The sequence below is a fragment of the Daphnia pulex genome, chromosome 2 (assembly GCF_021134715.1).
Source record: "Daphnia pulex isolate KAP4 chromosome 2, ASM2113471v1".
NCBI classification, from domain to species: Eukaryota; Metazoa; Arthropoda; class Branchiopoda; order Diplostraca; family Daphniidae; genus Daphnia; species Daphnia pulex.
In genome coordinates, this window is record NC_060018.1 from 5,220,565 (window position 1) to 5,234,728 (window position 14,164).

The following is a 14,164-nucleotide window of genomic DNA, read 5'->3' on the forward strand; positions in this document are numbered from 1 at the left end:
GAATTTTCATTTTTAGAGTTAATTAATATAGAATTTGGTTTCTTGGTGTATGATTGAAGAATTTGTACTTATTTTTTGAAAACTGACAGCTGTAACTTATTTTTTGACAGCGAATTGGGTCTCTCGTCCTCTTGCTCATCACCCTATAAGGCTGTTAAAATTCGATTTTGTTTACCGGGAAGTCACGTGCGAGTTTCCCGTGCCTTGAAGAGACACACTTTTCAAGATAATGGATAATGGAGAACTTAGCCAGAATGTCAAAGTGGATTCGAAAGAATCGGCCTTTTATGTAGATGCGGCAAAATACTGGGAACAAGTACCTCCCACAGGTATTTAAACCAATCAGAAGTTAGAACTACATCTAAACTTGTTGATGCCATTTCCTTTTCTACTCAGTTGATGGAATGTTGGGTGGACTTTCAAGTATCTCAGACATTGACCTTAAAGGATCTCAACGTTTCCTCAACTCATTATACCAGGTAGTTTCAGTGATTTTTGTAATTGCAATCAGGTTATGTGAATCCAAGTTTCCTAGCTTGTTGAATGCCCAGGAAAAGAAAGAGCTTTAGATGGTGGAGCTGGCATTGGACGCGTAACTCAAGGCTTTTTAATGAAGAATTTTCCTGTTGTAGACTTGGTTGAGCAAGATAAACAGTTCCTAGATGAAGCTGAAAAAGCTTTGGAACCAACAAATCATAAGGGTCAATTTTTCAATATAGGTATTGGAATTTGTATAGCAATATAAAACAAAGGTATAAATAATTTTTTTAAATTTCAGGCTTGCAGAAATTTACACCTGAAGCCTGTGTTTATGATATTATGTGGGTGCAATGGGTATTGGGTCATTTAACTGATGACGATTTGATATCTTTTTTCATCCGTTGCAAGTGAGTACTTTGTAAAGTATTGTGTAAAATAATCTAATATTGCAATTGATATGATTCTTCTTTATTTATCATCAGATCTGGTCTCAAACCCAAGGGTCTTCTTGTTTTGAAAGAAAACCTCACTTCAAGTGGGGAAGTGGAAATGGATAGTACTGACAGTTCAGTGACCAGACCACGTGCACTAATTATTGAATTGATTAAGAAAGCTGGGCTCCGTGTCATTAAGGAACAGAAACAGCAACGATTTCCCCATGAACTATACGAAGTACGTATGTTTGCGATACAACCAGTATAGAAATATGACGACCAGTACATGGAATCCAATGCTGATATTTCTTCACGTGAAAAAAAAAAAATCAAAACAAAGAACAATTTTGATACAGCATATCTAAAGCACTTGAGAAGCAAATTGAAAAGGCAGGGGCAATTGATGAATGAAACAGAACATTGATTTGGCACATATGCTTGTCCCTCGACAACGATAAAAGGCAAAAATGATCATACATAAAAAGATCAACATTTACGGCAGTACAGATTTTGGATCCTGAGAGAAAGAACTCCAATCCGTGCTAGTACACGACTGCCAGTCATGATATTGGATGGTCGCACACTCTGGTGGATGACCCGTATAGCAAATATCTTGAATGGCATAATATTCTGCCGTCGTCTTATCCAAGTAAGATGATATGTCTTTTTTCATTAATAATGCCTTCTCTCGGCGAGTTGCTGACTTGGCGTCAACAGGTAAATACTTTCCCCACGTCTTTTGAAATTCGTTAATTTTTCCATCGAATTGTAAGCTATCGTCGGAAGTTTGAGGAACAATCAGGAACTCTGTCGTAGCAATTTTCTTTCCATCGTAGATGACGGCGACTAGCCACACTCCTGGCTTAAGAGGTGTATCGATTTCCAACATCTGATTACTCATCTAAAAACAAATAACAGCCTTCAGCTTATTTTGTAAACCAAGAAAACAAACAGTTGAAAGAATTTACCTTGGAAGCATCGGTCACATTTACATGGTGAACGGCTCTGACGTGGTCATCAGGGTCGAACCATACTAAATGAGCCATTTGAGATGAAGTAGTAGAGTTGATATGTCCGGTCCATTTAAAAATCGCAGCGGGTTTGGAAGAAGACGAGAGAACTCCTAAGCGATTTCGGAGGACTTGTTCTTTAGGATCATAATCTGATCCAACTTGTAGAGTACTAAGAATTCTCGGGGAATCCATAAAGTGAGTGGTCTTTGTTAGAGGCTTGACTAGGGTCTCAAACTCGACGTTTTTTTCATCCACTTCAAAGTGGATCAAATCGCCCAAGTAATGATCATGTCGAAAATAAGAAGTGATGGCGATAATCCGACTTGGTCTGAGTCCTGGGCATTCGACGACACTATTTTGCAACAGAAGAGAAATTGCGTGTTTTGCCAGACTAAGGGAGACGGCTAGAAGGGCGTGATTTGTCTTGGGTGTCAGATCAGCCATATGGTACGCACTTTCCCAATAGCTATCCAATCCTGGATAACTCAACGAAGAGTTGGTAAGTTGTTCTTCAAGTCGATTCATGATACTTTGGTCGATCGCTGCCTCAAATTTGCGAGCGAAGAATACTGTTGATTTAGCCATAACTGAAGTTAGATGAGTCCAATCTGTCGTCCGGAATACCATGGGTGAGCAGCCGCACCAATCTACGACGTGGCGATGTTGGCAAAGGCAGCCTTGACTTCTCCGCCACAGCGTCATTCTCAAATTGTTATCTGCGTAACTTTCGCAAAATTTGGAATTCAAAATGAGAACATGGAAAAAGGATTCGGCTGGCAAGAGGGTATAGCGATAAAGTTCTTTCAACCCACGCAAAAGTGGGTCGTTGCTGCGAGTGGGCGATGTGACAAACTCGACGACGGAACGCGCAAGTCCAACCCAGTCCGATCCACCATCGATTCGAATTCCGGCAGGCAGATTGCGGTCCCCCACTCGCCACATGCGTCTCTCACATTGATGAAATACTCTGTCTAATCCCTGCTTGTGAATGAACTGACGAGTTTGCCGCCCGTGTGACTTGAGAAAGTTTCGCCCCGGATTAGCAGCCAAAAGGGCTTCCAGACTTTCAATAGACCGCAAAGGAAAGTCAGATTCACTCAAATTGAAAACAAACTGCCATTGACTATCGATTTCTAATAATTGCTCCATGGATTGCAAGAGAACATCCAGCAAAGACGCACCTCCCCATATAGATGATTGTCGCTGTCTGGTCAAACGAATGTTAGGATATTTCAATTCCAATTGCAATAAGCTGCGAAATAGGAAATCTTGCCTGGCATCAACATGAATTAAATAAACATGATGGGGCCTGTATATAACTCTAAGAAGGCGAGTGACTTGTCTCAGCGCTCTCCCATTCAAAGTGAGAATAAACGCAATTTTAGCAGTTCCATTGACGATTGGGTCATGCAGTTTTGCTGAGTCTCTGTTGGGTACTCCTGAGTCAAATATTTCTGTAGCGTCAACACCCCCGCAAGTTTGACTAGATTGGCCATCACAAGCAACACTGCAATAGGTTTTCGTAAGAAGATGCTCCAACGACGGTTTTTTGTTCCCACAGTAGCACTCCTTTCCATTATGAGTACCAGCATACAAAAACGCCGACTGAGCGCAAAGGTCAACACACTTTTGAATGGTTAATCCTGGAAGTTTTACACCATACGAAGAGAGTAGCCTTGATTGATTGTTGTCGTGGAAGCAGCCAAGAGAACTTCCAGCAATTGAATCCTTTCGAGGGCAATAGTTTGGTAGTCTCTCTGGTACAAGTTGATTGTTCTTGAGTTTGCACGCCACATCACTTAATTCTTCTTTGCACTTTTTAGTAGTCGCTCTCTTGATAGCTGAAAGAGCCGTCTTGCTAAGAGATCCACACATTGATTTACCAAGGACACCCAATTCTTTTTCCTTCACTAAAACTTGGTGAATTCTTGATGAGTCTGAAGACCCAAATTCAATTGGGCCTTCAGTATCTTTTACTTTAGCCAGCAAGTAGAACACAAGCAGGCTTTGAAAAATGAATGCCATGGCTATCACAAGCAAGAAATACGTCCGAAACTGACGACACATGAGACAGCGGAGGAAATTTAGCGTCATTTTCGCAAAAACTCTTCCCAGCGATGTTCGATTTGTGAGCAACTCATCTATAGACTCGTTTGCCAAGGTATCGGATGCTTTCAGTAAGATATTTAATATCTAATCACACCACTTTGACGGCTTCCTGTCCAGCCAACTTGTTGTTTCGTCTGCCGGTCGATTAAATTCCTATTGAGAAGTTTCAATTTCTGGCGCTAGATGTCGACGACACATATTCAGTTCGCAATGGCGCAGACCAGCTCGCACGTGCAATTAGACGAATCCGTCGAATATTGGTTATTTCCCAATATATCCGAAGGTGAAGACGAGCTGGAAAAGTTGGAAGCATTCCGAACGAGATGTTTCACCTTTATTCACGATCAAAGTCGAAATTATATTTGGCACGAAGACTCAATCAACTTGAATATAATTCCCAATCGGACTGCTGCTGGTAACTATACTATTATGTATCCCCTGTAGCATGAGAAACAGTTTGTTGAGAGATAGATTCGTTCTTTGTGTGTTGTGCTGCCTGCCTACCACCTGGGTAACGGTCAGTTTCAATCACTCGGCTTCCCTGGGTTCGTAATCATAACTCTTGGCTGTGGCGCCTTGCTTGCACCGTACAGTGGGGGTGCGGCCATTGTCATCATTCGGCCTTGAACGTCTGTCTCGGCTACAGTTTTCCTTTTAGTTTATTTTGATTTTCCTTTTGTCTTGATGCCTGTGGTGGGCTAAAAGAAAAAAAAAACAGTTTGAATCTTCAAGAGGGGTGAAACATATATTTCTTTTCCTTTCTTTTTAAACGAGGGTGAAAGTTTTTCCTTGTTGGCTATTCTCGACGACCATTTTCCTATGTACAAGGTTAAAACTTGAATTTGTTCGCTGTTTTTTTGATTGGGTTTCTGTAGGGAAGATAACGATGGTCAGCTGTTGAATAACTTAACAAGAAAAGAAAAAGAGGGGAGCCAGCGTTTTTAACTTTACCGAAGATATAGGAGGAGCTTGAGGGCGTTAAGCAAATGAAAATGAATTACATTATTTCAAACTTGTTTTCTTTTAGAGACATTTTCAATGGTAAGATCATCTCCCTTTTTGTCGGTCGTATTCAAGGCCAAAAAGCTTCATCTAACCTCAAGTTAATCACATGAAAAGAAGAGCTTTATAGAGTGACACCAGGAGGGAAAATTGGGGTTTCATTTTTATAACATTTTCGTACCATAATATTGATGGCAAAAGAGATAACAAAGCGGCGAGTAATAAGAAAAGAGAACAAGGGCCGTCCCTTGAGTTGGGAACCATTTTTGCCTTCACTTTGTGGATTCCCTCTCCTCGGCCATCATCTGTCTGATCTGGTTGATAATGATGACGAAATGAAATAGTAGCAGCTCCCAAAAAGGTTTTCACTTTGGTAGGGGAGAAAATACAATTTATTATGTTTCTTTTTTCAAGGTTGACCCTCTAATAACAGATGTTACGTCATGAACGGTTTAAGGTCGTTGTGGGAATGTTTAATCAGTGAACAACATTTTCTAATTTCTTTTTGTCGAAATATGCGTTTCCTTGTGAATGATCATTTGTGTGACGTCGAATATGATACGGTTAAAAGTATTGAATGCAATACGCATTTCTTGTTGAGTGTGAAATGTCCCTGGTTCGATTCTTCGATTTCAAACTGTACCTTGGCCCAGGTGTGCTTCGACACCTGGGTTCTGCTGATCCGGCTTCTCTCGGTTATTATGTCCTTAACTCACTTGGTGAGGTTGGATTGAATGCGGGGTTTTTTTTGTTATTGTTTTTCCAATTTAGCATTCTCATTTTTGTTCTTTTTTGTTTCCTGGAATAACAGTACCTTAGCTGTTTTCTATCATGTCACTACACTCACATTGTTTATTAGTATTGTTGTCGTTATTTTTCTCGTTGTTGTCGGTATACGTGCAACACAACGGGCCGATTCCCCTCAGGTGAGTGGGATGATTCTGTCGGCCTTTTCCTCTTTTTGTTATTTTCTTCCATCATTTTCGTTGGTGCAGTTGTTGTTGTTGCTGTCTTTCAAGTAGGATAAAGTAAGACTTGCAATTTGGACTCGGGCAACGCATAACGGAAAGACCTCGGCTCTTTTCAACGGCTTGTACCTCGTCAAACTCGAACTCGCATTGACAGTTAGTTCCACCGATATTTTAAATATTGTATAATCATTTTTGGTGGCCAAGGAGACCGATATTTCCGTACGATAGAGCATAACACACAAGGTTGTTTTCGCCTGGCCGTATTTAATGCGACGCTCTAAATGCGGTAGAAAATACGGAAAAGCTTTTCTGTGAAATCATTTCTTTAACTCATTTATTTTTGAATTATTTCAGGTGACAGCCCTCCCCATCTGTATGGCAAGACTCGATTTGGATGCAACGTGGAGGACGAATGGTTGGTTATTATTAAAAACTTTTTATGACGTAATCAAACTCTAATTCATACATATTTTTTTTTCTTTTCTAGGTTCATCGTCCACCTTCTTCGCAGCTTCTCCGTGACCGAAAACGACGTCGTCATTAGGTGGGTTTTCCCTTAGGTGATGCAATTTTTATTCTGAAAAAAAGAACAAAAATTCGCAGTAGAGTAGTAGTGGAAGATGATGAACACGATTCTCTCGGTGCAGATTCCGCGAATCATTAAATCGGAATTACCCATCTCAAGTGCAATGAAGTCTGACCCTGTTTCACGGACAGCCTTCAATCGCTTCCCGAATATGTGGCCCTTCTTCTTCTATTTTCTGACTTCCACTTTTGTATGTTGTGTGCGTTTGTACACACATAAACACACACACACAGCAGGTAGTGGTCGGCAAATCTTTCCATCTAATCTTGGAGTGTGTTCTTGACACTGTTTCTGGGTCGGCGGGAATCAGTCGAGAAGCGTCTAACATTAACGGAAGGAAGTTGTGCGTGTGTTCCAACAGAATATGGAACACGGCACTATATCGACGGGCGGCAGGACATCCGACCTTGATGCCAGCCGGGGACGCGATACAAAAAAAGGAGAGAAAAAAAAAACACCACACATGCATGCATGCATTGTCCCTTCGTTTAAGACATTGCTGACAAACACGCATACATTTTTTTGAAGAGCGTCTAAAAGGCGGAGAGTGTTTGTGCTAGAAGGTTGCCCTTCCATCTACGATTCAAGGGCGGTGATCATTTTCACCGGCCGTGACCATGCGCCAAGGGCCAGTATTCTGTCTTGTTTTGTTTTGGTTCTTTGAAAAACATAATCGCTATAGGCTCATCGATGACGATGGCGTCGATCTCCCGCTCCTATCCGGTTTCTTGAGCATTCATTTTTTAAATAATCTTCTCTTCCGACGAATGAGAAATCGTTGATGAGATATTTTCGTGGCTAAATGTCGGCATTGGGAGCTCTATCTAATGTCGATGAAGGATGATGATATCTACAAGGTCGTAAGATGAGAGTGAATAAGCGAGAGAGAGAGAGAGAGACTCTACAATCGTGGTCGTGTTTTACCACCCAACAGCGGATTTTCGACGACTTGGCAGTCCCAACCAGTCACCCACCTAAAAACCAAGGTCGGGTGACGGAATGGAGCCGGGCAGCTGAGAAATCAAGGCCCATTTATACACATAGCTCAGCAGCACCCCTCACTCTATAGAACGTTAGCTGCGCGCGGCCATATATGGCCTTTCTGGCGACTCTACAACAACTCGGATCGATTCGTCTTTATGCGATGTAGAGAGAGAGACGGACATCTCACGTGCAATCTCTGACGACATTCGTCAGTATGTCAAACGCCATTTAAACCTGTTGTCTTGTTGCAGAGGGTTTCATCGAGCGTGAACGTAAAAAAATTCCCCAGTTTTTTCTTTTTTGCACATTGACATTGCCTCACGACGTTCCATGGCCGTTTGATGTTATCTGTTTAGTCAGTACTGAGTTCCATGGTCACGTGTACGACTACGCTGTACTCATCCACCGAGTCAGAACCGCAATAGACCGGACCGAACCACAACACAAACCGTTTCGAGGAAAAGAATCTATTCCGCTCGAGAACAAAAATTGGCCAAGTTTGAACGCTTCCGGATACCACCAGTAGTAGTAGTATATTCTTCCATTGTCGGCTGGAATAAGCTGGCAGACCTTGGAATTTCCTGTGCCGTTTTTATAAAGTTTCTTTTCAGTCCAGTTCCTTCCTTTTGCGTTTTTGTCTTGTAGGACGTGAACCTCGCGATTGCTGTTCTAGCTATAGCTTATTCCCGAAAATATGCTGACTTATTTTATGTGGGTGTCTGTGCCGATTTGCCCGAAACCGAACCATACCGGCACACCATTCGTGCCCTTGATTGTATACACCAGTAAGGTCAGACGAGAGCCTTGAAGACAGGAATTCATTTACAGTCTCTAGGTTGATTGCGTAAATATGCTGCTGCTGATTTTTGCTCGTGGATTATTTTTTGTTCATTTCTTTTCCTTTTTGCTTTTTTAATTTTCGCGGTCATGAAGACAAGATTCTTGCCCAACGTCTCGACTTATTTGGACTGTGCGTCTGTTTGTAGTAAATACAGTAATGTAGTAGCAAGTCCACGTGGAAATCGGATAAATGCAGCGGCGTCAATCCCCCGGCATTTTTGATGCGTCTAGCACGGCCTGATCGCAGGCCAAACCCGTCCAGAGGTCATTGACTTGTGTGCCTTCTTTTTGGAACTCGTAGCCATTATTATTGTTGTTATTTTTTTTCTTTTTGTTGAAAACACGGGCGCAGAAATTTCGAGAAGTGGCTCTAACATCCTAAAAGAACAAGACAACAATTTTTGTTTTTTTTTTACGAAATATAAAAAAAAAATAAAATAACTTTTTAAAAAGATTGGCCCGAACATGCACCAGAGTGCATTGGCCACGAACGAAATAGTAACCAGCTAACCCAGTGGCCCTTTCGCTTCACGCTAATAATCAGAAAGCTCCTTTGTTGTGGTTCCTTCTTCTTCTTCTTTCTTTCTTTCTCTTTCTTCTTTTCCTTTTTCTCCTTCTTCCTCTTATTCATATACCGAGATTGTTGTGTTCTTGGCTATGGGCTATAGGACTTTTGATGCTTTTCAACATAACGGGATCTAACAGACCTGTAAGAGAGTGTGTGTTGAACGGGCGGCCTCACGAGATGCGCAGAGACCGTTAGATCACCGCGTCCGAGGGATTGAAAAAGGGTGGAGTTTTGCCCTTTTCAAAATGCCGCCCAACTGCAATGGCCCGGGCATGCGGGCGGCGGGCAACCGGCTGGGTGAACGGGTCAATGCTATTAAAATAAGATTGAAACGATTAAACCGTTTCGGACAATCTGTGTACGCGGTGGGAGGAGTTGGAAGAAACGAATGCTGCAGACTACGGTTGCCGTGTCACAGGTGATTTAATCAACAGCCGACTGGATGATGCGAAGGAGCAATGAACGAGCATCGTGACGTCATTTTCTTTCGCTTGTTGTTTGGAAAAAAATTTAGGTTTTCCGTCTGCACGTTGCTGCTCCATTGAAAGTCGATGGAAACTGGTACGGCAAACTGCGTCGGGAGCAACAGCGTGCATCAACAGCGTGCATTTGTTTTGTTGCGAATGAAAGATTCCGTCATCACACACCATCCAGACGGAGGCCGGGCCGGGCTGCAGTGCAGAAGACGCAACACGCCAACGAGACTCCCTCGGGATAAAGGTTATCTTTAAGAATGGCGCAACAGCTGCAGATATACCTAGTATGCGCGTCCCGACGTCAAAGAAAATAGAACATCCTCGTGTGGAAGTGGAGGAATTTACGCCTCGTCTTAATGAAGCAGATGAGAAATTCTTTTCTTTTTAAGTTTTTCAGAGTTGTTTATTTTGGGCGATTTTCTTCGATAGGGGACGAGGTTATGAATTTGCATTCCCCGAAAACATCAAGTCGATTTTCCAGGTTAGTTTGTTGTGTGGCCTGTGTGTGTCAGACGGGCGACGAGTGAATCGAGAGATTTTTATTCTCTGGCCTTTTTAACCTTGGCTCCGCTTACGTTGGTACCTCACATCATATTCGTGAGCACGTTTAACTCATTGCTTGGATTTCAATCTGGCGAATAGAAACACACACCCGAGAGACACTCGTCCACCGTATACGGGGATTTATTTGTTTCTTTCTCTCTCGGATCCTACGTAATGGTTCTGGGGATTTTCAGTGGTTTGGCTAGTTGTGTAATAACAATCTAAGCGAGTTGCTGTAAAGGCTACGGAGCTGGACGGCGAGAAACCTAATCTTTTTGGCTGGTTTTGTGCATTGTATACTGCTGTGCGTCCCTGAGAAAAGCGGGTCATTGCCAATGAAGTACGCCTCTTTTCAAGGCCGGGGACGACCCCCCAAGGCCGAGGTTTTTTTAGGGGGATCCATCAAACCTCTCAAAAGCTAACGTCTAGTGTGGGCAGCAGCGGGACTGCTGAACGATTTATTCTTTTTTTTTTTTCCTGCTCTTTATTTTCTTTTCTTTCTGACTTGCTATACGGCTGCTGCTGCTGCAGCGCTGGCGCACTGCGGCCGGGCTTCCGTTTGACCTTGTCGGCTGTTGTTTCTATCTCTCTCTCTCTCTCTCCTACCTCCCTCTTTCTTCCCCCTATCGCCTCCCACCTCCCGTAGCCCGCCCTCTCCACCCATTACCCCCCCTCCCTCCGCTTGAGTCGGCCCTGGACACACTACTCAAAGGCAACTCTAAAGGAAGGTGCGGGTCCACCTGAAGTCCTCAGTTGTCCGCCGAACTTCCATTCACGTAGACACAACAGGAGCTCTCCATTTCTCTCTCTCCTCTCTATCTCTCCTGTTTTTCTTTTCCCCACTTCTTTGCCACATCGCCGCCTCTGTGCTATTTTTATATTCGCTTGCACTCTCTCGTCAGGAAGTCTTTTTCCTGTCCCCTACAAGCGATAAATTGTTTTCGTGAATCGCCGTTGATTACTTACCCAATTCCAACATGTCACCAACATGCTCTAAATTGTGCAACTGCTGGCTTTGCCGCACTCGCAGTTAATCTATTTTAGAAAAAAACCTTGTGAATTGGTAAGCGACTATTTTTGGCATCTCCAACTTTTTCAATCAATTACACTAAGCATCGCGCCAGTGGTCCGCCGTTTCTGCGGATATAATTGAATTAGTGATTTAACCGGATGGTCTAGACAATTGATATTCTAACCAGTTTTGTTGTTTGTTTGTTTTGTTTTTCTTCTTCTCCCCATCACAGAATTGTTGATTCAGATGGTGAATTCTTGCTGGTTGAAGCTGCCGATAGTCTTCCGCGTTGGGCCAACCCAGAAACTTGCATCAACAGGGTAAGTTTATTCGCTTAACTCTTTTTTTTGGAATTCCTTGACAAAGTTATAATTTTATCACTCTGAAAATTACAGGTTTTTATCCATGGTGGTCAAGTTCATATAATCAGTATAGCTGATCGTCCCTCTAGTATCACTCCTTTACCGTCAGGCCAGCCTTCTCTGATGGACGCTGTTCACATTGTTCGTTCCATGCCGCACTTGACCATAGCACCCGCTCCCATTCAAGAGCCAATCCACCAGCGCATTGACAAGTAAATTTGAAATTTCTAATTTTGTTTTCGAGTTTAAGGCCATTTCGTAATGGGGACAACTCCCCTGGTTTTTTTTTTGTGTGTGTGTTTTTTCTTTCAACTAATTCAGGTGCGTATCTCAAATCGATTCCAGTCTTCACCGTTGCAATGTATTCGTGCCTGCTGGTGTTGCCGCTTTGCTGCAATCCTATCCGACTCTTGTAGCACCAGCTATTCATGCATTCTGTCAGCGCGATGCCTCTCAACTGCAGGTATTTAAAAAGTGTCTGGTTAAAATGTCAGCTCAAACCCGAGCTCCCGAAGGCAAGGTTTAATCAATTATTTTGTTCCCCCCGTTATGTAACGTAGGTTATCCGCGCCATGCGTTTCTTTCCCCCAGAAACTCGAGTATGGACGTCAGTGACATTCACAAAATGTCTTTATGCTATGCTTGTTCACCGTAACTACCAGCCAGATCACAGGACTGGCTGGTCTTTACCACCGATTGGCGATTCCAAACGAACGGGTTCAGACCTTGGCATGAAACTTGTACGCAATTTCTTTTATCTGATTTTGTCTTTTCTGTTTTGAATTTATTTATGTTTTCAAATCATTTCAGGCTATTGGATTTGAATTACTGGCTAACGAGGAATCCTTACACCAAAAAGACGACGATTATTCTTTGGACATGGATTCACGTTGGAATCGATTCCTAAACACACTGAAAGAAAAAGGATTTTTCCAGGTAAATTTCACTGAAAGTTATTTTGTCAAATTTACAAAGTAATTTGTGTTTTTATTTCTGTTTGTTCTTTTAGGATTTCCTCGATGGTTCTAAACCACATAATGAGCTTATGGAAAAAGCTCGAGAATTTTACATCAATAGTGTGGGAGTAGAAGGACCGGCAAAGAAACCTGTCATTTTAAGACTGATGCAATCTGTTTGTGCCGATGTCGACAAATTCAAGAAAGTAGAATCCCATTTACCTGCGGATGACGGTAAGGTTTCACTTGTAAGACGTTGGTAGAACTGCAACTCATGTTTCGTTGTTATTCAATACAGATGACTCCTGGCTATCTGTTGATCCTGCCACCCTTGATCAAATTCTCGGCGACAAATTTAGTTTGTTGGGAGTCGATGATGATGACGAGGCCAAGGCCGATATCTTGCCTAAACTTGAAACCTTCCTCAATCGGACGTCAGATTATGAAGGTCTTACGCCGGCCAACGGCAGGAAGAAATCCAGAAAGCTTTCTCACCTAGCTCCGCCTTCAAGGAAGACGTCAACGCTCTCAAACGCCTCTGACGCTTCCCAACTTTCTACCAACATTGGTTTCGATCCAGATAGTTTTGCATCCGCAATGCAAGGGATTCTTGGTACGTCAATTTCTTGTAAATTTGTTGGACTTTGAAAATAATAAAAAAAAAATCTTTTGTAGATTTCGCTCTGCCAGAAGACAATTGGGATTTGGAATCAAATTCTTCTTGTTTGAGCAGCTACAGTGAAGAGGAAGAAGGCGACGAGTTGGTAGACAAGGAGATGAACAAATACATGCAAACAATGGATCAAGAATTGTTAACCACGGATGTTCATCGTACTTCCGTAGACAACCCTACTCGCAAGGTAAATTTTTGTGTGTGTGGAATTAACAAACAATTGGTAATAAGCCATCGAATTCGTTTCCAGGAATCCGTCATGAGCGAAGGTTGTGAGAGTTTCAGCGATGTGGAAAACTTTCAACCCGTAAAAATTGATTCTGCTGCTCTTGAATCCCTTCTTGCTTCCTACACAATGCAGCGTGGTGGTCCTGGTCCTGCATCTATTTTGTTGAATCAATTGAATCTTTCTCGGAGCCAGGTATCAGCCAGTAAAAAACAAACCGACTGAAGATTGTGACCTTACGTTTGTTTTTCTCCTCTTTTTCTCTTCACTCTTTCCCTATGTAATTATTATCGATGTCTTTTCATCCGCCCTATTTCCTCTTACCCATGCGATTGGGTGATTTGAGGTTTAATTTATTATTATGATTCGTCTTTTGATAAAAACTTCCGGTTTTTTTTTTCTTTAAAAAATTCGGTCCCTCACCTTTTCGAATCTGACACATTTCTCAAAAGCCAGTCGCTGCTATCCCTCTGTGATACACAACGCTCGGTGGAGGTGGTTTGTATAACGGGACTTTTTTTTTTTTTTTCCATTTCCAGCTCCATTCCTAATACATTTCGGATTTATGTATTCGCCTTCTTTGCGTTCTTCCATGTCTTTTGGCGTTATAGCTGCCATTTGAAAGATACACGAGGATTCACACTGAGCACGTCTTGTAAATTAAGTCGATACAAACGGAACGACTCGTGGGGTCAAATTACTCGTACCCACGCAAGTCACGGTTTGCCTCCAGCCCGTATCCTTGTTCCAGATTTTAAAAATACCTTTTTTTTTTGCTAAGTTGTTGTATGCGCACAAATGTGGAGTCAAAAGGGCAAGGTACAAGCTATTTTAATTCGCGTCTGGCCATTATTTTTATTCTTTTGGCTTTTTGAAGTAGTTCTAATGAATTTGAGTATCGTTAAATTGTTTGCCAACATACCAAAATG

At 42.3% G+C, this 14,164-nt stretch overlaps 3 protein-coding genes across 4 annotated transcripts; 2 read left to right on the top strand and 1 right to left on the bottom strand.

Moving 5' to 3' along the window:
- The first annotated feature begins 47 nt into the window (after positions 1–47).
- On the top strand, positions 48–1,217 carry LOC124210596 (alpha N-terminal protein methyltransferase 1-like). Its single transcript, XM_046608747.1, has 5 exons — positions 48–329; positions 397–479; positions 536–719; positions 779–887; positions 963–1,217. The coding sequence occupies exons 1-5, from the start codon at positions 230–232 to the stop codon at positions 1,180–1,182; spliced, it is 696 nt and encodes a 231-aa protein (XP_046464703.1). The 5' UTR covers positions 48–229; the 3' UTR covers positions 1,183–1,217.
- Positions 1,202–4,178, bottom strand: LOC124210591 (xylosyltransferase oxt-like). The gene is made up of 2 exons (XM_046608740.1): positions 1,883–4,178; positions 1,202–1,815 (listed from the first exon to the last, which is right to left on the bottom strand). The coding sequence occupies exons 1-2, from the start codon at positions 4,019–4,021 to the stop codon at positions 1,408–1,410; spliced, it is 2,547 nt and encodes an 848-aa protein (XP_046464696.1). The 5' UTR covers positions 4,022–4,178; the 3' UTR covers positions 1,202–1,407.
- A 53-nt stretch (positions 4,179–4,231) lies between these two features.
- Positions 4,232–13,881, top strand: LOC124210592 (protein ecdysoneless-like). Of its 2 annotated transcripts, none has more exons than XM_046608741.1 (12): positions 4,232–4,451; positions 6,364–6,424; positions 6,497–6,553; positions 11,251–11,338; positions 11,414–11,592; positions 11,702–11,843; positions 11,941–12,120; positions 12,191–12,316; positions 12,390–12,570; positions 12,635–12,949; positions 13,012–13,196; positions 13,260–13,881. In XM_046608741.1, the coding sequence occupies exons 1-12, from the start codon at positions 4,247–4,249 to the stop codon at positions 13,458–13,460; spliced, it is 1,920 nt and encodes a 639-aa protein (XP_046464697.1). In that variant the 5' UTR covers positions 4,232–4,246; the 3' UTR covers positions 13,461–13,881. The 2 variants fall into 2 exon arrangements, with proteins under 2 accessions (XP_046464697.1, XP_046464698.1); XM_046608742.1 differs by having other exon boundaries at positions 4,232–4,447; positions 6,363–6,424.
- Positions 13,882–14,164: the final 283 nt, after the last annotated feature.